General features: G+C 40.5%; 1 protein-coding gene across 1 annotated transcript in view; it reads left to right on the forward strand.

Moving 5' to 3' along the window:
• CARD11 (caspase recruitment domain family member 11) overlaps nucleotides 1-25,950 on the forward strand; it is a 103,491-nt gene that overhangs the window by 50,613 nt on the left and 26,928 nt on the right. The window contains 1 exon segment of the mRNA XM_036392572.2: nucleotides 19,913-20,010. Coding sequence (XP_036248465.1) covers nucleotides 19,913-20,010 — 98 coding nt within the window.

The following is a 25,950-nucleotide window of genomic DNA, read 5'->3' on the forward strand; positions in this document are numbered from 1 at the left end:
TGTTAAATTCCTCAGTTATATTGGTGTAGAGAGAGCTCAATAGATCCATGCTAGAATAGAGAATTTAGTTTGTTTCATGGTGTAAGGATGAGAATTGGATACAGTAGTTGCAAGGGGAATATATCATTCCCTAAATCCTGATATAAAATGGTAGTTCCCTCTTTCTGTCAATACTGTTAACATTATTGCTTCTTTGTCTCACTGAAAGTCCAATTTAGGAGTTACTGGGGTTTTTTAAAATTTACAGGTTTCACTCACTGGAATTTTAAGCCTACAAGTTTATAAGCAGTTTTTCATATTTTGGTGAGCCAAAAGAGGATAAATGCATAATTCCATATCTTTTCAGAAATAGACAATATGGTTTCTTTGTTCTCTCCAAAACTTTTTAGACTCTTAAATAAGCCTAAAGCACTATGCAGTGCTGTAAATTTTAGACTTTTTTTTCAGTTTTATATGAAAGGACTGTGCTCATCTCTCTGTCCTTTCTCTCCTTTATACAAAATATAATGTAGGCATATTTCTATGAATGAATGGGGGTCAGTAAACTCAGCAGGGGTCTGGTATGTTTTACACAAGAATCAGTGATTAACACATCAAACCAGGTAATTAGTGCAATGTCTCATAAAATCAGGCTTCAGTTTTATTAGATATCATTATCTATTAATGTAATAAATTTAAGAAGTTATTAAAATCGTGGCAATTTAGATCTACAGATAAAAACCTAGACCTATGTGTGCTTGAATTAATTTTATTTCCATTACTTATTTTGAGATGGATTATCTGCATTCTATTACATCAGGTGCATCAGAAGTAACTCCATGAATGATAAGTGAATTAAAGTTTGTTACAAATTTCATGGTGTGTAATGAATGTGGGTATGTGGCCATTGGAATGAAGTGAAAGTCCTATAGATGTAAAGATATTAAATATTCTAACACAGAGTTGCCATGCAGTGAGAAAGCAGAGCTTGCAGAAAGCTACACTATTGTTTCAAATAGAAATATTAAAAATTCCTACCTAGGTATTCATTTATGGATCAATAAATAGCAGTCATATAGTTTTATGGCTATGTTTAATCTCACATATGTAAAATGTGCTGTGATATATGACCACTATTTATATGCATCCTAAGAACTCTTCTACAGGAATGCTCAGAGACCTTCCCTTGGGAACTACACAGTTAAATGGAAAATGAACCTGAGCTCTTGGGAGAACAGATACATCCAAAGATGAAAAAATAATTTATAAGTAGCAAGTCATGGAAAAATCCCACAAACTGATCAAGTGGGACAACAAGATTTCTGTCAGATCAGTCACTGGGGCCAGTTCAGTCTCACAGGCTGTTAAAAACCCCTCAAGAACTCTCCACTACCTGCTGCTTCTGCCCTCTTTCCCTTGCTTGGAAAACATTATATGTTCCTAGCCTGCCTCAGGATCCTCTGCTTTCAGAAATGATCATTTCTGTTTTGGCAGAATAACTCTGAATGTGATGTTGGCTTAAGCTTGTTCTATTTAAGGGAAACAATAAGGAGAAATAAGGCATAACGTGGTAATATCTCAGTCTGACCCCTGGGATCTGATAACTTTTCCATCAAATTAATAACTTAGCCCAAGTTGCTTTTGGCAAATTCCTGTTTCATAAGCTTATCTCTGTTCCCCTCTGTAATGACCCAGCTCCTGTTCCTGCAGTGGAGCTGCATTTGCATGAGGATGGCTTCAGCTCCCAGCTTTGGGAGCATGCAGTTGCTGCTCTCTGGCAGAGCTGGATCTTTGGTGTGACTCAATACAGGAATTCTTGCTTTTCTAAGGTGTACTGATGATATACTCTGGTTTTGACACATTTATGTAACAGTTTCAAGTTCAAAGGTGTTGTGGTTCTATTGACAGGGGAGAAGCACTGGTAGATTCTGTGAATCATGGTGGATGCAGAAGACCTGTAATGAAAGGTAAAAAACCTTTACTTCCACTTGTATTCCCTGGATATTTAAACTGTGGAAACTTTCCCTTGCCATTCAACCTATGTGGATTAATATATAACCCTTGGTTTAGAAATTACATCGTTTATATTATTAATTAACCCTAACATTGCTATTTCTGTGTGGTATCTTAGTGCTCTCAGCTCAAGTTTTCCTCCTCCTGACCTTTTGAAGAATCTGTATAGATTCAAAAAGATAAAATGTTGAAGAATGTGAGCCATTAAAATTGTGCAGTTATTTTCAATTTGTCTCTATTAAAATATGCATACTTTTAATTGGAATAAATGCTGACCTATAAAGAAGACAAGAAACATTTCCAATTTAAAACAAACAAACAAACAAAAACAAGTAACTCACCTCTCTTGGCATCTACTAAATTTCAAGTTTGATAGATTATCCTTTAGATTCCAGATATCTTAAGTCCTTCAGTCTAATATTCAGAATAGATATTGACAGTGCTACTATCATATAAATGGGGAAAGATGACTTTGTGCTTTAAGCAAAAGGTGAGATATGAGACTGATTAATTTATTTAGAAAAAAATTTTAACAGAAGTTGTTGAACTAAAATAATTTTTTCCAGTATTTGTTGTGGTGACAATGATCTGAATTCTATCAATGCTTTTTTTTTTTCAATAATAGTGGTTGAATTTATTCCTGTCCTTCTTTATTTTAAGAAAAAAATATTGGTTTAGAAGTGTCTGCCACGATCTCAACTTTTTTCAGTTGTTGTGGCATTGTTGTTTTTTTTTTAAATAGACCAAAATATTGAACTATGTGGAAGAACTGTTTTTACCACTTGTAAGGGAGAGGAAATATTCTCTTTTTACTTCTCCAATACTTTGTCTCATCATCCACTAAGGATGGATATGAATATATAACTCATTGATTGCTGTGAAACTAAATCATTTGTCTGGAAGGTTTAAAGATCGTTGGATTTTAAGCCCTGTGGACATGTAATTAAGAACATATGGAAAAGCACAAGCACCTGAGCTATGGCTCATGCCCAATTTTGATGAATCATGTAAGTGTAAGGGAAAGAGAACAGGTGGAATAACAACTCCATTAACTCTGACTCTTCTGGAGAGAGCATCAGAGAGTCCTTCCCTCCCTTTGGCCTCAAGAAGGGGCAGAATCTGTCATAGAATCCCAGAGCTGTAGAATCCCAGACTGCTTTGGGTTGGGGACCTTAAAGCACATCATGTTCCACCCCCTGCCACGGGCAGAGACACCTCCCACTACCCCAGGCTGCTCCAAGCCCTGCCCAACATGGTCTGGAACAATTCCAGGGATGAGGCAGCCACAGCTTCTCTGGACAACCTGAGCCAGGGCCTCACCACCCTCACAGAGAGGAATTTCTTCCCATTATCCCATGTAAATCTACCCTCTTTCAGCTTAAAGCTGTTCCCCTTTTTCCTATCAAAAACCCACGTCTGGGTTCTTTGCTTTAGTGGAGGGCTGGTCTTTTGTGCCATGGATTGTGAACCCAGATCCCAGGATGGATTTGAGCCCAAATTTTCCACACTGGGTGAATATGCTAACAGGTGACTGGGATAGATCCCATAATACTGTCAAACTTGACAGGGACTGTACATTTTGTGCAAAACCATGTAAGCCCCACACTGTCAAATGAAAGAGGGAATTTTATGCTCTCTGTTCCCCTCTGATATATGTTTGGCTGTCATCTTATTTCATAGTTGAGGCAATTGAAACACTGTTTAAATGTGTATCATAAACCTATAGATGAGAACATTTCCCTGCTGGATTTAAACCATTACCCCCAAAGGTGTTAAAGAAACCACGCTGTGTGTCACTTTTTAAGATCAAGGGGCATTTTTGATGTTAATGCCTAGAAAAGGCAGATGAACACTAACAGCTGCTTATGCACAGGCTGGTGAATTGAATAGGGAAATACTTTTGTTCTGGAAGCCAGATCTCCAGAGAAAAATGATAAATTGTGAGCATCCTTAAGTAAGAGTGATAGTCTCTAAGGATAGTTGAGCAAGGCTGATAACATAAAATATGTAAAATGGGGAAAATATTTAATACTTCTGTTTCTCTGCTCTAAGGAGTTGGAAGGGTTGTGTTAACAATATATACGGTGCTGCTGTGCTCAGGCATGCAGGAGAAATGCAATATATTAGTTCTCAAATCAGTAGTTTGTGAAATGCCTTTCTGGTATCCAGGGATTTTCAGGACTGTTACACTGATAAGGAGTCAAGGGCAGTCTCCTCATGGGCTGGGATGGCTCTCTTGGGAGAGGAAGGGAACAGAAGAAAAGGAGGAGCAGATTAAGGGCAGAACATTTTAGTGTTTTTTTACTTCCAAACGCTGCTTTTTTTTTAACTCTTCAGTTTGCAGATATTTTAAGTTCTGCAGCAGCTTCAGCTCTGTCTTAGAGCTGATGAATCACCTCTTTAAAACGGCCTCCTGTAGGAAGTTGTGGTGTGCAAGGAGAACCTTACACCAGGGGAAGTTTATTCCCATAGGAAATATATGGGATTCCTGTGGGACAGACAGAAGGAGAAAGGAGAGAAACTTTCCCTGTAGACCCCAATAATGATGTTCTGGTATGAAAGTCACCCATGGGCAAAATGCATGGGAGACCAGCAAAAATGGGGAGGAATATCTAAAATTCAAAATCTTCTCCACTCTTTGATCACCTAATAGAATTACCTTGAAATTTTACTGCCTTTTTATGCAAGGAACCCAAAGTAAAAGCAGGGAGGAAGAGAAGGTACAGCACCACCAAAGACTTTAAAATGCAACCTCGTTCAGGTTGTACCACCAGGGCTTGGATCCTGCAGAATTAGACCAACTGGGAGGAACTAAATATACCCTTTTTTCCTGAAGTCTCTGGAAAAGAGGGAGACAGCAAACATACCAGGTGTGCCCTTCCAGGGTGTCTTCAGGTGAGAGGAGTTCCTTTGAAAGCAGAGGTGCAATTTATTCTTTCCTGCACCAAGTTTAATGAAAGAAATCTGAGAAGCCATAACCAACACCAATAATAAAAAAAGTATTGTTTATTGTTACCCCTTAATTGGACAGCTTGTTAAACTGAAAGTTCCAGTGGAATTTCTTAAATTACCGTTATTATGAAAAAAAAGAATCAGAGGACAGAGACAGGTATCTTTTTGAGGCAATTCTGTTTTCTCACTCCAAGAAAATAAAAATAAAAAAGGAATATTTCTTGTTTAGAACTCTACCAGTCAGGCTGGTAGACCATGCATTTGGACCAGGAAAGCTCCTGGTTCAAACTCTGCTGCTTTTTGCTGTATTTTAGGTGATGCATATGAAGTTTTTCATGTTTTCTGGTTGCCTAATAGAACAAAATTATTTTCTACACTTGCACTGTGTGAAACACATAATTTCAGTCTGCCAGCCTCAAGGAACTGCAGCCTCACTATAACACTTTTTTTATAGCTTGAGAGAATTTTTTACACCTGAAAACTGGGATTAAGATTGTAAATTCTTTTAAAAGAGAGTTGATATCAGTTACATGTGGCTTCGTGATTGATGACTGTATCCTGCTCAGCTAATCTCAGTTTGCCAGTAAACCCTTTATGACTATGAGAATTTTAGGTTCTTTGATTTCTCTGATAGATTCCTTAGAGCTGCTCAGGCTTTGCTGGATAATTGCTCCATCTCTATTGTGTCACTTTAATGCAGGGAATTGTGGCATCTTCTTTAAAACAGTTACTGTAGTTTTTGATATGTTTGTAATCTACAGCATTAAGCAAAACAAAAGCAGGAACAGGAACAAATGATACCTAACCCCTTGCTTGTAGGGCAGTTTCAGAGTGTGCTGCCTGATACTCTGTTTGCTGAAGAAATCAAGGACAGAAGGAGAAAGCTGTAATGAGACTTTGTGAGTTTTGATTTGAATTTTTATCATGTTTTTTCTTTCAGGTTAGGAACTATGTGTGGAAGATCTGTGATTTTAAAATTGAAGTGAAGCCACAAAGCCTCCTGCCAGCAGAGTTAGTTTCTCTGGTTGTGCTTAAAATGGTTCCTCTGTTGCATGCACAAATCAGCTTCCTCTGTGAAAGCAGCAGAAAGCTCAACTCAAAAGTGACTTGTATTGGTTTTGATGGAAGAATTGTAAGCCATGATTCTTGTAGCTCTATTTCACAGTTCTCACGCAAAGTTTCACAGACTTTCCCCCGGTCAGAAACTGCAGAACCTCACCTGTGCAGTTGTTGCATGGTGAGATTTTTGGCTGCTCAAGGCAGGAGGTTTTCCCGCACCCTGTCACATGCAGCTCCAAGTTTGCTCAGCAGTGAATTTTGGTAAAATTGCACAAGAATATAAGTAACACATCACAATATAGTCCTCGCTGGAAAAAAATTGGTAGGGGGGGTAGCAAGTTCTGCTGTTGCTCAGCATGAGACAGAAATTACTGCCTTCCTTTATCTTTGAGCTCTTGATATAGAGAACTGGAATTGCTTCCAGAAGCCCTTTCTAAATAATCCTTATGGATAAACTTAGACCCTCACCAGTCCAGGTACAGTTAAAAACATGTGAAATTAGAGAAAAAATAAGGGGGGACTGGACCAGAGCACCCTTACAATTTTTTCAGGCTTCAGATTTTCAGTTTGGTGAGAACACTTTATGTGTTATTGTAGCAAGACTTTGAGCCATGGGTTTTCTCTATTTTCTTTACATTTCTTCTTTTCACTGTATCACCTCACTTCCTCTATTCTGCTCTTTGACGCCGCTCTATCCTTTGACAATTTTTCCACTGTTCTTTTGTACTTACTTTCCATTTGTTATGTTTTTCTTTATTCTCTACCAAATACTTTTTCCTTTCTTATTTTCTCCCTCTACTACTGTCATCATGCTTTCCCCCCACACACATTCCTAAATTATCTATCGTAGGTTGCTTATGCTTATTTTTCTAGTGTTTCTGATTTTATTTCTGTTATTTTGTCTCAGGAAATAAAAACATATCCATGCCCATATATACATAGTTGTTTTTTTCTAGTCACCCTGAAAGAAAAACTGAACCTTGCAAAAATCATGAGGTAGCAGAAGGTAATCCAGACAGCAAAACCTGTGGGTGACTCTGCTAAAACCCCTGCTATTGTTCCTGTAATTTGATGTGTTTGCACTTATACCTGGACTGGTGACCTTTGCAGTCACCGTTGCACACTGGCATCCTTATTACTCATCCTTTCTTTAAGGGTCTTCTCTCTGTCCCTCACACATCCAGGACCTGACTCCATTGAGGCTTCACCTGTGCACATCTGCCCAGTGTAAAGGTAAAACCTTGGGTGTGAGGAGTAGAGCTGTGCCTATGCCTCGTACAAGAGCCAGCACACCATGCAAGGGGTTCAGGCTCAGGATCCCTCAGCAGGGTGGCAGAGCACTGAAGGATGTTTCTAGAAGTGGTGGTGACTCCTGCTCCTGCAGGACCCAGAGAACAGCAAGGGCAGGGACTGGGTGACTTTGGCTGGTGGGTTTGGCTGCAGGGGAGCTCCTGGTTGCAGCAAGAGGTAAATGTCCTCTGTGGGACCCTTTGGAAAACATGTTCTTTAAAACATCCTTCAACTGTAAAATCATCTGATGCATAAAGCAAACCTTGTTGACTACCTTTTTAGCAAAAGGAGCTATTAATAAAATAGATGCTTCAATGAAAAACCTTTGAAATCTTGGGAAAACCCAGAACTCCTTCTACCTGGAACTGTTGTTCTTGAAACTCTGTTTTCTTCAGTTCCTTCATTCTTTTTTCTCTCCCACCTGCTTTCTACCAGCAAGTACCCTGAGACACCAGGGCTGCTGCCCTGTGCTGGGAGGGGCACAGCACCAGCCAGGCTGGCATGAAGCACATCTCCTTGTGCCCCAGGAAAACACGCCCTGGCAGTGTGTGCAGCTGGAAGTGAGGCAGTGGAGACAGGCTGCTTCTTGTGCCTGAGCTGGTTGTTAGTGCTGCCACCTCTGCCCACTGCTCCTCCTGGGGAAGGGCCAGCAGTGCCTCCTGATTTGCTTGCCTGGTGCCACAGGGCTCTGCTGTCACCTGCCTGCAGAGTCATTTGCAAACAGGCCCTATTGCTGGGGAGCAGAATGTGTTTTTTTCAACCCGAAGCAGATTTATAGTCTGGTTTCCTGTCAGATCTTTGCATTTTCCTTCTCCGCCCCTCCCAGTCTCTGACACACTTTTTCTTACTTTCTGTGTGGCTTTTTGCTTGTTCTGCCCCCGGTGCCCCAGCCTCTTTCATTCCTGATTCTCCTCGAAACTACTGTACTTTGGGGGCCAGGGGGTGTTTTACTCCTTGTGTTTTCTTTACTTTTCAACAGCTGCAGAGCACAAATAACCTCTCCAGGACTCCTGGAGAGACACTGACAATTGCATGGAGGCGACGTAGAGAGTGCAGCCTGCAGCAGCTGCAGCCAGACAGCCGGTCACTCATGAGCACCCAAGGTAAGGAGAGCAGCTGCCAGAGCAGCTCACCTCCCTGCTGCCTACCACAGCTCTGATCAGTGAAAGTTCCACTTTCACCTTTTTTGCGTTGATATTCAAAAGGTTCTTTGAAAATGGTTCCGTTTGTGCTTTCCCTGCCCTCCTCAGGTCTGGTACTTGGCGTGTGCTGATCCTTGGAGCCCAGGGTTGAGGGAGGCAAAGAGGCTGTAGCTGGAGGTGCAAATGTGCACTGGGAAAGAGAGTTAATATTGAGGTCTGGAGAAGGGAGATGAAGGACTGATCATCAGCACTGGTCTCCAGACTATTTCTGGTTCTACCCATGCTTTGTTGTGCTCTAGCCCTTTCTTTAAATCTCTTCACTGAGATTTATGCTTTCTGTTAACTAGTAAAATCTTTCTTATTTGGTTTTCTTCCTCTTTTTATTTGTTCTTCTCACTTCCTTTTTTCTATTCTCAACCATCTTGATTTCTTGTTATCTTTTTCACCATCTTTTTATGCCTTTTTATGCCATCAAGAGTATTTTCTGTGTGACAAATATTTCCCTTCTTCATTCCTTTCCTTTCCCTCTACTTTCTTCTGTGCCTGTGCAATAGACTGTACATCCTCCCTCAAGTTCTTAGTTTCTCCTTCCCTCCCCTCTGTCAGCTCCTTCTTGCTCTTGTGTTCCCCTTTCCTGCTGTTCCTCCAGCTTCCCACATGCTACTTCCTGCTCCATCCCCTCTCTCCTGTATTTGCTGCCATGGCAAGATCCTTTTGTGAGAGCTGCTGCCTCTCCACTGGGCTGTCCTTGCACACACATCTCTTAGTCCTCTCATTCCCTTCCATAGACATGTGCAGGATTTCCATATTTACAGTTTTGGGGATGCATCCCAAAGTAGGAGACTTTTACACTTGCATAGCTTCCTTCCAATGCTCAGACTCATATTTAGTCATTCACAACAAATAACCACTGCCATCCTGTCTCTCTGTTTCTTTCTGTCTCACAAACAGCATTTTCTAATACCTGTAACTCCTTTGTCTTGCTCTCCACTCTCAAATAGAGCCTGTCCTGACTTTGGGTATTCTATCCCTTCTCTTTCTGCCATCCCACTCCTTCCTACCTTCTTACCACAACTCTCCACCAGATTTCTCTATCTGTTTTTATCTTTATATTGCATTCAAACTGGGAGGAGCTGCTGATGCAGCTGGGCTTGCACTGCTGCCTTAGGATCCCTGCTGCCAGCCTGCGGGGGAACCAGAGGAAGTATTGCAGTCTCTCAGCTCCTCTTTCCTCTGCAGAATATGCAACCTGAGCAGAGAAAGATCTTAGTGATGGGACTGAAGGTAGATGAAAAAATGGGAGAGCACAATGCAAAATGCCTTTGGAAAACTGTAAAAAATAGTTCTAGTTGTTCGTGAATCTTTTTACTAAACTTAATAAAGTTCTGGAATTCCTGCCCCTGCAGAATTTCTGATCTGACACTGCCATAATTTTTGTCCTTTTGATTCCTATGGGACTCCAAGTCCCAAAGGTAGAAGTTCTCATCTCCAGTGCTGTAGTGGCAGTAACTTTGCTCCTAGGATCTGGAAACAGCTCATGTCTTTTATACCAGACATATTGGTGAGTCACCAAGATCAGACATGGCTAAAAACTGCATCCAAGGACAATATCTGGTATTATTCCTTGCTTAAATTTGTATGCTTTGAATCAGATATGACAAATAAGTGCATTTCTTTGATGAAGCTTTTTAGCCTCACCTTCTTGAGCAGGACTATTGAGACTGAAGATTTATTTCTGTGGATGTTCTGGTGTGGTCTTTTGGGAACTGAATAAGGTTCACTTATTAAACTCAGCTGAATTAATAAGAGAATTATTATGTGGGAGAATTCTCTTAGCAATCTGTCTGGCTCTCTGAAATTGTCCATCTCCTTATGAGTGAAAGGAGCTTAAATTTTTATGTTTGCAATTATAAGATATCCTTTCTGATTCAGAGCTGGAAACTGTGGCCTTTGAGCTGTGAGCATTCTCTTCTGAATACAGAAACAGTTACATTAAAATATCTTTGCCTTTTGGATCTTGCAAAAAATCCACAAGCCTAGAACAATAAAATAAGAGATGCTCATTTTATACATTCAGGTCTAATATGACTCTTTCTTACTCTGTTACAACTCATCTTGTGATGGGAACAGCATTTGTATTCCTTTGAGTCATTCTACAAAACTTTTGGATTTTGTGCCTTGTTTCGTCAGTATTTTTTGCCCCTATTACTGGTTCTTTTTGTAAAGGCTCCCATAAATAAATTGGCTGAGACAACGTCTCTTCTCTCTCTCTCTCTTCCTCCTTTTTCTTTTGCTTCATATAGTTTGCTTGTGTTGAGTTAAAAATAGACATTTTCAAAGGTGTGTTGTGACATTTGTAAGGGGACCTGGAGACAGAAATTTTATTTTTGTGTGTGTCTGTGTCCAGTTTCTTGAATCATGTGTCTAGCAGAGGAGAAATTTCAGCAGGAAAGAGCCTGGAAACTTTCTGTCCTCCTCAGGAAATTGCTGTTTCAAGAGAGCTAACCCCAGAACAGAAATTCAGAATCATGTGTTTGACTCACGGTTCTTATGCAAATAGTTCCTTTCAATTAGATTTAACTCTTAATTAAGAGTTAAATAAACTTGACTAATAAACTTTCTTAATAAGCTTTCAATGTGGGGGAGAAGGAAGAGCCATCCGACTGCCTGTATCTTTTACAGTTAAAGTCAATTTGGACCTTCTCTAGAAGGGTGAATCCCAAATAATTGGATATGCTGAAGATACCAGAATGCCATACACCAAATGACCTTGATTTCTGTATAGTTGCTTGGTAAAAGTTTTTATCTGATAGATATATGGGATGATTGCTCACAGAGGATGAAATTTATAGAGATCTTAGCTACCCACTTGTTAGCAGATGGCTTAACTCTCTCTTTGATATTGAAATGCATCTTTCATGAAATACAAATCTTTCACTTAGATATGGTCATTAAGTTGTGTAAGTGATGGTGGAGTTCGACCTATGGCAGCTTTCTTTGGCAGTAGCCTCCACAGCAATCTAAACTTTAAAAGAAATATGAAAGTATGCCTTGTGATTTTCAAACTGAAGGGTAAAACCATAAACCCCACCAAGTTTGGTCAAGTCTCACCACTGAGAGAAAAATTATTTTTCTCTTGTCTGTTTTGCCACTGCTGTCTGTAGAATTTGCACTTGCAGAACAGTGTAATCCAGTATCTGCAGTGAACACTACAATCCAGTATCTGCAGTGAATCTGCAATTCCTTTTTCAGAACAAATGATGGGGTTTTACAGGTCTACATGTAATAATATTCTCCATCTCTACCCTTTCCCCAAATTTTTTCTTAAGTGCTGCCTTCATTCTCTAGTCTGGGTCACTTATTTAATGGTAATGAACATTTTCAGGAAGGTAACCTTTCTGCTTGTGATTTGTTCAAGGACTCTGGAATTATAATGGTTGCTGTCAAACGTATATAATTGGTGTCTGTGGCACACATCCAATGAGTGATAAAAGCTTTGTTGTTTCTGTTGCTTCAGTCTGTATTCTCTCCCTATATCACCCTCTCACTTCTGCTCCTCCCAGGCAAGAGGGGAATGCAGTGCCAGGCTGTTTAGAGTGCAGTTAGACAGAACAGCAGCTCTGCCAGATTCCCTGTCACTGAGTGTCCCAGCTCTGGGCAGTGGATTCCCTTGGCTGAGGTTTGCACACTGAGTTAAGCACAGCCTCCTCTGAACTTTGATTTCAAACACCTCCCTTCATAACCTTCTGACAAATATTTGGGCTCTAGGAAGGGCAATAGTTTGTGAGTAACATGAACTCCCAAGATTAGTGATCTACATGTAACATTTTACCAGTGAGTAAAATGTTGTAGTTGAGATGGAGACAATACTGAACGACACACTCCATTTTCAGAAGGCTTCAAACTCTTTATTATAGCATGTGTGCTTTTTATATATTCTTGCAAAACCCATAAGTTTACACTTTACTCGTTGGTCACGAGAGACAAAGTGCTTATTGGAACAGGCACTTGCAGGTTTCTTTATTTATCCTTCTTTCTTTCTTGGTTTCTATGTCAACAACCTTGGTAGAAAATTCTTTCGGTGGTAAACATGAATCCTCTTATCAAACTTCTCTCTGGCTCACAGAAGTTGCTGTAAAACCTCTTCCACAAGTAGGAACTTTTGCTTTCATATACAAAAAGCAAACACACATTACTAATAGCACTCAAAACTGGCAACATGTTGTTCACTGTCTGCTCCCAATGCTGAACATGTGGTGAGGAGAATATTCCTGTTATGTTAGTCCTGCAAAACCTATTTTATCTTCAGGGCTGGATGGGGCATTACTTTCTAATGCTGTCTACTTCAGTGAATCTGTTTAGCAGCTCAAAAAGAGGAAAGAAATTTGCCAAATCCCACTGGAAATCTGTCAGAAATGTCAAATGAAATACTGTAACATTCTGGTTTTGTCAAAAGGATAAATGTATATACAGCTCTGTGTGTGATGTTATTTGTAGTAATTGTTGCTTCAGTGAATTTCGCTGTGTGAAGTAACTTGGTGTTGCATTAAGGGATGTGTTTGTTCTGGTCCCTGAGGCCAGCTTGGCCTTACACACAGGGACTTGGTAAAGTCAGCCCTGATTTTTGGAGTTCAGGGGAGCAATCAGCTTCAGTGTAGCCAAGGAAAGGATTCCCACTGGCCCTCTGAGCACTGGGTGTTTGCTGGAAAATTTTCCTCAGGTTGTAATTGAGATGCTCAATTCTAGTATAAGGTTTCTGTTTAAAGTGGGATATGGATTTTTTTTTCATCTGCATGCAGAAGAAGCTGTATGATAGCAGTACATACATGGTTGTCATTAGCAGCTGAAGAATTGTTTCCACTTAAATTTTATAGCTCTAAACTTGTAGAAACATCTCCAATCTGGCTGTGCCCATACTTGAAATCAGTCTGAGTGTACTTAATGGGTTGTTACATACATTTAATATATTTGAGCACAAAAATAAGTTCCTCCAAGATTTGAAACACTAATAAAGGCAGCTATCAAATATTTCCCTCTGGGGATTCTGAATCCTGATGAAACTGGGAAAAAACCCAAAGGGTGTTTCAAGTCTTTTTACACCAAGTACATTTCCAAACTACAGCGAAAATGGTAATTGAAACTTTGATCATGAACTGTAAAATTATCACATTTGTAAGATCATTTGAAGTCTTTTGGCTTTTAACAACTCAATCCAAATACCAGTGACCTGCAGTACTCGCTGACCAAACTGGTCCATTGCATGGATTCTGTGTTTAAAAGAACCTTCCTCCCTGGTGGCAGTTTCATGTTTTTTACAAGAACAAGTCACAGTGTCTATCCAGCATCTGCTGCCTGCATCTCATTGCTTGGCTTTTTCTGAATTGCAGAATTATTTAGGTTGGAAAAGACCTTTAAGGTCATTGAGTCCGACTGTTAACCCAGCACTGCCAAGTGCAGCACTAAATCATGTCTCTGAGCACCATGTGAAGGTAGTTTACATTCCATATGGTTTTTGTAGTTTATAATGAGGTAGTTAGTGAGATCATCAAACTCTTTTCACTAATGATTTGCAGTGACTGAAAATAGAAAATTCCATCAATTTTTCCCACATTCTTTACTATTGCTGAGCTGATATTTTTCCTGAGGGGAAAAAAAAACACACTTAAAGTAAGATTCTTCCCTGCTCCCACACTGCTACTCCTCCTTCACAGCTCTTGCCAAAGGAAGTCAGGATAAGTCCCAAAATTTAATTCTTTAAGAATCTTTAATTCTTTAAGAATCTTTTGTGCTTCATTCTTCCAGTACCATATTCCTGTATTTCCAGTTACATATTTTTCAGAAAGACCAAATATTCGCAAATTTTATTTTAGAAGGTTTAATTTCCTTCTGTCTTTTATTCTCTCTTTTTTAGCAATTTATGCCATAAAAGATACCAGAGTAGTATGAAACAGAAAATGTTGAAACTTTTATGTCAGGATTGAAAACAATGTGTTTTTCTCTTGCTTCAGTTGTTCAAAAAAGTGAAGGAATTTTACATTTCCCGAAAGGCTGGAAAGGTTGAATCTGTTGGGTTTTTTAATCCGCAAGTCTGTGGCCTGAAGGAAAAGTGATACTTGAATATTTTCATATGGAGTGTTACACTGCAGAATGGTGTTTTTGTGACTCATCCATATCCATACTGAGAGCAGCATCCAGGCAGTTTTGCTGGATTAAACACTATTGACAGCAGCACCTTCACTGAACCACTGCCCAGGAAGGCTGCACACCTGGGAGAGCAGGGCTGCCTCCAGATTGGCCTTAGAAGCTATATGAGAATACAATATCAGGAAGAATATTCCACCTGCAAGAAACAACTGGAAAATGCTTGGTCTGAGGTGGAAGTGATCAGAATTTGAATGCCCCTTTGAAGGCTGTGGATTCAGTGACAAGCTCCTGATACCTTGTAGTATGTACTGCAATGCAGAAAAATGTAAACTCATTACAACTGCATCATTGCAACATGATAATAGTGCAGAAATCCAAAGCTACTTGAGCAGGATAGTATTAGAAATCTTGAATGCATTTAGAAATTTTGGCAGTTAAATAGCCAATGCCATCAGCACTTCAAGTAGAATCTGCACAAAGGGACTGAACAATAGAAATTATTATTTGAACATTCAAATATGGTGAGGAAAGAGCATGAGAAAAGGCAGAGAGTGGTTTGTTACTGTTCCTTTGGTCCTCACAGAACATTCCAAGTCCTCCCTCCCTTCAGCCTGACCTGTTAGTCTGACTCCCCTCACTTGTCTTGTTTAATATCTCCTTTCCTCCTCCCCTCTGATTCTGATTCCCAGCCCATGCATGGGAGTCCCATCAAATGAGAGAAGGCATCTGGCAAACTCCTCTCTGTCCAGCAGATATTCGAGCTGAAAGCATCACTCACCTCCAGTTTGTGACAGAGGGAGGTGAAGCAATGCACAAGGCACAGCAAATGAAAACAAGCCTGCCTGGAAACAGAGAGGCCATTGTGCTTTAGCAAGCTCTTAACTCTCTAAACAAAGTCAGATTTTCACTTGGGATATTCTTCCAGTTCTTTTCTCTTGTGGAGAACACTGCACACAACCAGCTGGCTGTAGTAATCCAGGTTGTTCAGGTTGCTGTGCTGGGTGTCAGCTCAGAGCATCAGCTTCTGTGGGCTGGGCAATGCCACATCCTGGCATCCTGCAATATGTTGTCTGTGTCTAGAAGTGGTTCCTGCCCACCTCTCATCTCTCCTCATGTGGAGGCAGTGAACTCTGTAACCTCAGACCAGAAATCTGCTCTACCTTGAATTTGGCCTTACACAAGCCCAAGAGAAACTGAAAAGCTTATGCTGCCCAAACCAACAATCCTTATTTCCTCCAGAGGAAAACTACTGAGTGCTTGAAGGTGGATTCTGAGCCACCAGCTGGACCATTCTGTCCTGAAAAGGAACAGCAACATTTCTGGCTAAGTGCTAAAAGTTTGCATGTAAGAATCCAAAAGGAGCATATGGCCATTGCTTTAAACTTCCCTTGTTCTTTAAAAATATGCTTTACCAGAATTATCCCTTTTAGACTCTCTAACTGTGGAGTGAGAAAGTTTCATTCCCTCTTTTTTCCTTGCTAGAATAAGTGGAATAATAAATACTAGAAAGAAACAGAGTTATTTCAGGAATTTGAACTAGGATAAGTCTCATTTACAGAGACTTCCATCACCACTCCACTGAAGATAGCAGGGACTGTGCATCCATTATTTGAAGAAAGGTGCTGGTCCTTGCTCAGTTCACCTCAACTTCACCACTCAGCTCAGCACCAGCACTGCTGATAAAATGGGCAGTGTTACCCCAGTCAGTGCTGGTGATAACAAGTCTTGGTGTGGCTCTTGGCTATTGCAAGTGACTGATCGTGGAACAGTGATATGAAACTGTCCTGATGTATAAAAGTAACCAGGACCACTGCTAATCAGCTGCTTTTTACCCCAGAGAATGCTGTCATTGAGAGCACCCAAGGGACTTGCCCACTCACAGTTACTGCTGAAGCTCTTCTAGCAATCCAGGAATTATTAATGATTAGTCGCTCTCAGGAAAGGTCCTGTAAACACTTCCTCCCACACTGATTGCTGTGAACAATTTCAGTGTGAGTGTGGGGAGAAAGCACACACAGCTTTGTGGTTACTGCAGTTCCCCAGCCCTCGCAGAGCTGTCCCACAGCATTGCCCACGTGGTGCCCTGTCCTGTGGTGTTCTGTGTTCTGTGCTCCCTCACTGAGGCACCGAGGGGGGCACCAGGAGGGCTCCTGTCCCTGCCTGCACCCAGGTGGCTGTGCTGCTCTGCAGGGACAGGCACTCATGGAACTCCTCCTGCCCACCTGGGAGGGTGAAGCCAGAGCAAGAGCTCCCGACCTCTCCAGAGCTCAGGGAGAAGGTGGCAGAGGATGCTCCCAGTTGACAGAATTCCACCCAATAATGCTGACCTCAGTGCTGATGTCAGCCTGGGACACAGCTTATAAAATTGCTAGTAATGAAAAGGCTGGACACATTCCTACTTGAAGAGCTCTGTAAATTCTCCATATGCTTCATTTAAAAACATTCCTTTAATCTTTCTGATGTTTGCAGTACCCTGGAGAATAATGAGAGTTCTTTTCTCATTTGATGAGTCTATTGCTTTTACAGGATTTGAAACACTTGCTGACCTGAGTAGCTTATGACAAAACAGGATTTTGAATTCAGCTCCAACTTGCTCTGCCTTGCTTCCTTTTCTAATCCAGAGTGAAGCTTATCTGTTGTTATTTGGTATTTCACATGATGGGATGTCATGATGGAGTCATTACTGCCACAGAGAGGATAGAAGGACCTTGCTGTCAGAGCAGGAAGCCTGTGAAAACAGCCCATCATTCTTAAAAAATCTGAAACATGAGTGGAGAAAAGCAGGAGTTAAACTGGCTCCCACATAACAGTTGCTTTGTCTTATGCTTGATGTTCCACTCCTGTGCCTAATTCCTCAGTCTTGTCTTCCATGGTGACTTCGTTAGCAATGAGATGCTAATTAAATTTCATATTTATGATTAGAAAATAAAATCATTGGACCCTTTTTAAATAGATTTTTATGAGTTTTGGCTCAGTTAGCTGAGTCAGCAGCATGGATTCTGCAAGGCTGAACTCACCGGCTTTGAAAAAAAAAGATAAATAGAGCAACTAATGATGAAAGGAGAGTCTAATCTAAAACCTCATGCAGTTTCTACACTGTATTAGCTTTTGAGCATAAAAAAAATAAATTTGTTTTGGTTCCTTGTAGAAAGTCACGTAAAAAGAACCCTCTTTTATTATGTTTCAGAGGGTTCCAAGCTTACAATTCCATTTAATTCTTAAAATCTCAGTTGTGGCCAGAGACAATATGCTGAAGAGATTGATGCATCTGCAGTGTTTGTCATTACCTGTTAGCTTGCAAAATATTTATTTCACAGCTTAGAATTAACACAGGTAAGCTCTGGCACACAGCATCTGCCCTCTTCCCCATGGAATGTGCACTGCTGCGGAGTTTATACAACACTAGAGATCCAGAACTGCTTAAATACTGCTGCCAGCCAGATTTATTGGTGCTATAGGGAGCAGTTCCCTATTCATGTAAAAATTAGCACCTCACAAAGCTTTAAGGCCCATTTTTCCAATACCTAGAATTTGAAGAATGTTCCAGTTGTGAGAAGATTTTTGAAAGCATTCAACTTTAATTTAAGTGTGTACAGAAGGCCTGATTTTAAAAAGTGCTTAACGTTCAGCAGCCCTGTGATTCATAACACCACCTTATCCCTTATCCCACACTCCAAGGCAAGGCTGGCAAAAATCTGGCCATTTATTTTGATGCCTAAATACCACCTGTGCTCTTAGAAAATCTGACCCTAATTATGAGCTGTGCCCTAGAGCAGGAATGAGAAATAGGGGAAATCAATCCTCACGCGTGGGAGCCATTTGCTTGTGCTCATCTTGTGTGTAACCTCACCTCAGCCACAAATGCAACACTGCATTTAAAACAAAGCCTTTTCTGCACATTCTGCAAATGATTTTGCTGTCAGCCTGTGCTAAGGAATTGTTGTGCTTGAAGGCATAAGTTGGAAGAATAAAACAAACTTCCCCTGATTTTGAGCTGGTTACCATCCTTTGTACCGTTAAACATCGAAAAATCAGGGTTTGGGTGCAAATAATCCTGCAAGTCTTGCTTTTGTATTAGTTTTTGTAGATGTTGTTTTAACAGCAGCTGCCCATCCTTAAAGGCTGGGATGCTCACAGATGGAATGTAATTCTGGCATCACTTTACAGTTGTTATTTTCACAAATACTTATTTCCACAGTCAGCAGAGAATTCAATACAATTCTCATACTTCTTTTTACTTTGACTCATGGTCAAGAACCACACTAGGTGAAAACAAATAGTCAGATTTATTGCCGTTTTAGGACTTTTTTACTTTGGTCTTTAAAAAAAAATACAGATTAACCATGAACTGAACCGGCCAGAGTTTCCTGATGAGACCAGAGTTTAGTCTCTTCCCATGGTTAGTTAATTCTTTGGGGATAAATTTTCCACATGAAAGCTTTACAGTATTTTATTCCCTATCATCAGAGCAATGGGCTTAGTTATGGAGAGAGCAACAGAAGATGCTTAATTCCTCCTTGCAGTGCTTTGAACATAGAAAATATAGAATTGCCAAGTATTTGGCATTATCTCTTCCCCAAGACAGCCAGACAAGGTCATGGAGACATTACCACTACAGAAATAATGGACAGACAATGTACAAACAGACCATTTTTCCTTTAGATTGCTACAGAAGTGACTCACAGGAGCCCTTCTGCAAAAGAGAGAGTGAATTGTCTCTCTGTTCTGCAGAGATTGCTTTCCTGCTCTTAATTGCAGGTCTTTGGTGACAGGGGATGGCTAAGGAAACCCAGCTGGGATCTCTGCAGGAAAAAGGACCTGTTTGAGGTCCTCCTAAGGCCCTTGCTGTTCCATTCAGAGCCCCCAGCTCCCCGTGGCTGTGAGAACACTTCCTCTAAGACTTCCCTCAGCAGTGGTGTTACATTTGAAAGTTACCCACAAGCTCTGTTCAGAAGAAAAGGGAAGTAAGGCAGCCCCCAGCAGCTCTGTGCCTGCTATATATAGGCTGTAAGTCTGAGAGGGAGGGTGGTGGGTGGAGGTTTCCGGAGCTGCATGTCACAGTCCCACAACACTGGTGAAAAAAGAGAGGGCACAGAGCAAGAGGAGGTGACCAGAAAGCACAAGCAGGGAAGATCTATTCATAAAACAAGCACAACCATTTCCATGTACAAGGAGTAAAATATCAAGCTCCTTCTCATTCCTGGTAAGGGTTTACCCTTCCTAGACCAGGCTGCTGTGATTTTTTGTAGGTTTTTCCTCATCAAATGGCATCCAGCTGTCCTCTGTGTGTGTTGTGTGCTGCTGGCTGAGATGTTCCTGCAGCTCTGAGCAAGGTGCAAGGATTTGGCCAATGAGCAGAGCACCCAGGACTGTGGCAGACTGTGGCTAGGAGTGGAGCTCACCTCTTCCAGTGAGGGGTTGGTTGTGGAAGGTATGTATGACATTGTTCCAGCTGCAGTGGAGCTACAGGAGAGCAGCCTGCTCTTTAAAATTAGAGTCTATTTTAAAGCAATGGTTACAAAGAGGTCACAAAAAGTAATAAGGTGTTGATTCCTGTTCTATCTACATAACCCATGCATTTACATAAAATGAGCAAAATGTATGTGTGAACCATGGGAGTCATCACCTTTAGGAGACTGGCCAGTGTTTGATCCAAGATATGTTATTGGAAATTAGAAGCTAAACAAAAATGGGTAAGTTTTCACAGAGCTAGATGGGAGCTATTATACCTTTGCAGAGTATTTAAAGTATTTAATTAAATAATATTCTCATCACAATCAGTGCATGCTGCTCTTATAAAACAGTAAACAGTTTGCATGGGAGTTGTTTTTCATGTGTTTAGAGCAGTTTGTCAAGGTTGATCTTAAAAGGAGGGTTATCAGAGTTTGCTTCTTATTTATTCTTTCTTTATATTTTGTGTGTTTTTACTAGTTGTGGGATTCTTTAACGACTGGAGCTGTGTCAGGGGAGGTTTAGGATTGGATTAGGGTTGGATTTTAGGAAAAGGTTCTTTGCCCAGGTGTTGGTCAGGCACTGAACAGGCTCCTCAGGGCATGGTCAGAGCCCCAAGGCTGCCAGAGCTCCAGGAGCTTTGGACAATGTTCCCAGGGGTGCACAGGGTGGAATTGTTGGGGTGTCTGTGCAGGGCCAGGAACTGGACTGGCTGACCCTTGTGAGTCCCTTCCAACTCAGAAGATTCCATGATTCTATGATTCTCCATATAGGTTCATGTCTTATTTTCCTACCACTTTATAAAGCCTGCTATATGAAATAGTATTTTCAAACTTTCCTGGGCCATGGTGAATTACAGTGAGATTATCTGGCAGTATTCAAGAATGGAGTGTGACCTTTTCTGTTTTAAGAATGTCCTACACATTTACTGTCAGTTGTTTCCGAATTTGGAGATTGTTCAAGTGAGTGCAGTCCTCTCCTCGAATGCATTCTGTGTTATCCTTTGACTGCCTGGATGAGAGAATCACCTACAGAGGGTCATTATCTGACTAAGTGTTCTTCTCTCTGTTATTTTTTTAAACTTCTGTAATGTAAGAGTTTGTAGAAAGTGACAATTTTTTTTCAAGAAACAGACTAAGTGGGAGTTTTGTTTGGCAGAGCTCCAATTCTTTCTCCCTTCCCCATGTGACTTGTATTAATAGCAGTGAAATGTTAACAGCACTGATAAGAATCATGCTGTCTGTGCCAGGGTTGTTCAGGTTTCATATGTACCAGTTAATGAACCTTTGTCCTTAGCAGGTTTCTGTGTAGCTCAGCCTGTGGAGGTTCCTCACAAACGCTGGCTCTCTGCACCAAAGAATGTGCTGGGTTTTGTAATTCAAACACACATTTACTGGGACCTAACCTACTGTCATCAAACCATTTGCATCTTTGAGCAACTCGAATTTTTAATTCAAGGCTCCTCCTAAACACACAAGACTTGCCCCCAGCTGTGCCTCCAACCTCCTCCGGTGCTGGCAAGAATCTCATTATCAATTGTAAAAACAAAGTGAGTCAGTCTAAAGAAAAAATTAACCTGGGACCTGGTAATGACTTCTGAGGCTTTGTTGGACCAGCATTCTCATGAGCCTCGGCAGCTTCTTTCTTAGATCTTGGCTTTTAGCACACATTAGTTGAAAGGAAACGCTTGTGTCAGTAGCTGATGCTCCAGAACAGAAGGGCAGCTACATAAACATATTTGTACCACGTTTGCACAGTGATTTCTGCTGCCCTCCTCATCACCATGCGGAACAGGACAGAGCATGTGCAGATTAAAGCATTTATTAAATGTCAGGCACTCAGCTCTCCACTGCTACTTTGCAAATCCTTTAAAATAGATGCACTGAAGTCTTGTGGTAAATTATTTATTTTAATTACTCTGCCATTATCTTGATTTGCATGCTCAGAAGTAACACTGATTCCTAATGTTTCAGGATCTGTGGCAGGTCCTTCCCTATTTATTCCCACATTCCTTACCTTGCCTTTAGTAAGGCCTTTCCTATTCTTATTTCTGTCTCACTTTTGTTCCTCACTTTCATTCTGTTGAGTTCCTCTTTCTCTAACTTTCTTTTTGTTTTCCTGTTCCCTATTTAATATTTCCTTTTTCCCTAACCTCACCATTTTTCACCCTGAATTCTTATCTTTCTCTCACCTCTTCACTTTTTTTCCTCCATCTCTCATTGTTCATATCTCTCATTTCTCCTTTACTTTTACACATATTAGCATTCAATAATGGCAGTATGACAGTTTCTGAAACCTGGGTATCAGATTCTCAAACAATATGTGAAAACAGAATAATACCCATCCAATCACCAGTGTAGATATTGGCATCAGGTGAACAAACCTCTCTCCATGGACCCCAGAGGGAGCCCAAGTGATTTGGGGTGGCTGGAAACCAATCTTTGGAGAGCATTCCAAGGTGGAAATACGGTGGAATGAAGAGTTTTTAACAGAGCATTTTCCATTCACTAGAGAAGAACTGGATTCTTAATTCATGCCTAATTCAAAATAGTGAGATGAATCCACCCCCAAAATTTGCTCCTCTCTCAGTAATGTTTAAACAGTGTGTTACTGCAGAGCTGGAAGCAGGTTAATTGTTTGTGGGAAATAGTGACACACAGAGAACTGGCAGTTGTCAAAACATGGTTTCAGCTATTTGCAGAGGAGGATTTTTCCATTGTCTTTGTTTATGATCAATAATGTGTGTGCTGCAACCAAAGCTGATTGGATGCTGCCTGTTGCATGTTGGAGGCAGCACAACCTGCTCTCAGTTGGCCATTGAGCACAATGAGTCATTTCCTTCCTGTGAGATCAGGTGATGGGAGCTCAGGGGCTCTAAAGCTGCCAGACCTGAGGAAGAAGTAGAGCAGATTCTGCCAGCAGGTGGGGTGTGAGATGGGAAAGCTCCAATCTCAGCCTTTTCTGAAACAAAAATCATTACAGGATCCTAAGGAGCATTGCTGCACTGATTGGGGTCTTGCAACAATATTGCATTGGGCAAAACAATGTTCTTAATGTGTAAATAGTGTTTTCCTCCAGAAAGCAATAGCAATTGTATGGAATTTCATTTGCAATTTCAGAGCACACAAAAGCTCCCTGCATTAAGTGTGGAATTCAATTCAGTCATTGTTCAGCTCTTGGGCAATGCTATCCTGCAGCACTGAAGACTTGTCTGTCTTTGTTGCACACAAGTGCTTTCAGGTTTAGGTAGTTCTAAGCAAACTGTTGGGTGTCCTGACTGACAACACCAATAACTGAGCTGTGCTTTTTGTATGAGTTACCCTTCTTTTTTCTGAGATGGGGTTTTATATGGATCTGTTCTTAGGAAAGTAAATAAAGACAGAAAACTATAATTAAAGAGTATTCCAAGAGTATTAATTCTTCTGATCCCCTTCTGTTAGAACAGGAATAGTGATTAGACATAAATCTCTGATTTATTCAATTGCTTCATTTGTTTGGGTTTCTTTTTTTTTTTTTCCCAGAAGGGAGAAGTACTGAATCACAGTACAGAAGTACTGAAGTACAGAAGGGAGAGTAACATGATAGAATTCTTCACTTCTTTTTGTCTTACTTGGGTTTTGAACTTATAGTTACAAAAATGAAGGGAATTTCCTTTCTCTCTTCTGAAGCCAGATGAAGATGCTTCCAGAGCTTTCTGAACCAGTTAGGGAGTTTGGTTTGCTTCCTTCTCCCTCTCTTCTGTTCAGAAAATGGGAGTACTACTCATATTAGCTGCTGAAAATCTAGCTTTACCTCCCTGCAGCCTGCTGGTGTTTGGAGTTCCTTTTGTAGGCTGTGTGGAATGACTCAATTGAATTGAATAAGACATGTTTTGTGCAAAAATAATCCTATTTTGTGTTTAAATCTTCTTGCTCTTCTATTACTTTGGTATCTCTTATTCTATTTTTTCTTTTATATTTTGTTGAAATAAGTAAGATGGTTGAATTTCTTGTATAAAGAAGGGGTTCTGAGATACACAGAATGGTTTTTTTCATGTGGTTCACTATGACCCAAAACAGTAATACAACCCAGCCCAGCCAGCAGAGCTGCTGCCTTCAGAAAGTGTTCTGAGGTCTGCAGAGTCTGAAGTAAGAAATCTGCACTAATAATCAATATTTTTCTCAGGGCTTTCCAGCTCAGTGGTTCCTTGTGCTTTGCAGTCACTAATTAACAAATCCTACCTTGTCACAAACATACCCATTGCCAGCCTTGTTTTCAGGTGGGGACACTGAGGCAGAAAGGAAGGATATAAAGTGCAAATTCTTAAAGGCAGAGGAAGACACTGCCTCATTTCCTTTGGGAGTCTGGATTTAGACATCTGTATCGAAAAATATTGCAAGGATAGGTAAGCAAATTTAGTCATCTTTATCAATGTTTAAACCTTTTAAAAGTGGTTTTCAGTACCACAGAACATCCAGAGAGCAGCCAACATAATTGGAAACTGCTGGTATTCAGCATTTCAGCAAGCCTAGAGGGCACACAGAGCTCTCCTGTCCTTAAGCAAAGGAATATAATTTCTTATCACACTATAAACTGTGACTTTCCTCTAAAAGTAAAAATAGCTCTAAATCCCTTTGTGGTTTTGTGGTTCTCTGATATTGCAAATCTGCACATATCCACACAAGCAGCTTTGAGAAAATCACCCAGTTGTTACATTTTGTCATGTGAGGTGTTGTACATACTCAGGGAGGGAGAAAAGACATTGGCCCACAGACTCTGGAGATGTGCAGAGAAAGAGAATGTAGAACAACACCCTCAAAATGGTGAGAATAATTACATATACAATTTTAGAGTGCTGTTTTCATCTTTACTTTTGGTTTTAAGCATGATGATTTGTATGTAATTCTTTCATACTCAGCATTTAACATAAAATTCTGTTCTTATTAACTTATAATATGCAAAACATTTTGTGTACTGTGGTTTCTTTTTAAATACTGCCAGTCTGCAAACATCTGTGACAAATACAGAAATCCAAAACATAACAATAGATTACCACTTCCAAAATAAACTCTCTTCTGCTTCTCAGTACGAAGAGAAAACCCCTTTTTCATATTTCACAAAGGGAATATCAGGAAATCAGAAACCTGAGCTGCATGGCAGTTCCTGAGTATTGACAGGCTGGCAGGAATTGAGAGCACGGGGATGCAAATAATTAAACAGCTCAAGGGTTAATTTCTGCACCATCATCAAACAAAGCACAAAAAACAAAAATGAAGCTTTCGATGTGACCTGATGATGAGCACTTTATAGAACCCCTGGGTCTGAAGCCTGCAGGCTTTATTCCCTTGATCAGTGGAGAGTGTCACTGACATATGAGAGTGTGGAGTCTGAGTGAGAACAGAGAGCAGCTTTAACTGCAAGGTGATTTGTTCAGCTGAAAAGTACACCACAGAAAAACCAGCAAACATCCAGAACGATTCATTTGTGTGTAACAGCCAGCAGAAGGATAGTCCCTGAGAGACAAAAGGAGACAAGGGGAGCAGAGTGTTCCTTCTAATGTAAAAAGGGATTCTCTCTTTTATTTGTCTACATCTACAGAGACGTTTGAAATAGATGGAACCAGCTGAGATTATGACTGGATTAAGCTTTCTTGCAGTTAAAAGCTATTTTGTATACTAAATACTGAAAGAAGCAGCAGGAGAGCAATTTTTTAACTGCTGTGGTGATTTCTGATTTCTTTTTGCTTAATGTCTGTTGAAGTCAGTCCAAGTCTGTGAGTTCACACCTGTGATTTGTAATGGATGCCACAGCATTTCTATGACATATCACAGCTCCTGCATGTGTTAGTTTACAGCTCAAGAGGTGTTGGAATCACAAATTAGATAATGGTAATAAAGATCAGATTAAATAAGTGATTACACATTTGAAAACATTTTAAATC

Source organism: Molothrus ater, chromosome 16 (genome assembly GCF_012460135.2).
Source record: "Molothrus ater isolate BHLD 08-10-18 breed brown headed cowbird chromosome 16, BPBGC_Mater_1.1, whole genome shotgun sequence".
In the NCBI taxonomy this organism is placed as follows: domain Eukaryota; kingdom Metazoa; phylum Chordata; class Aves; order Passeriformes; family Icteridae; genus Molothrus; species Molothrus ater.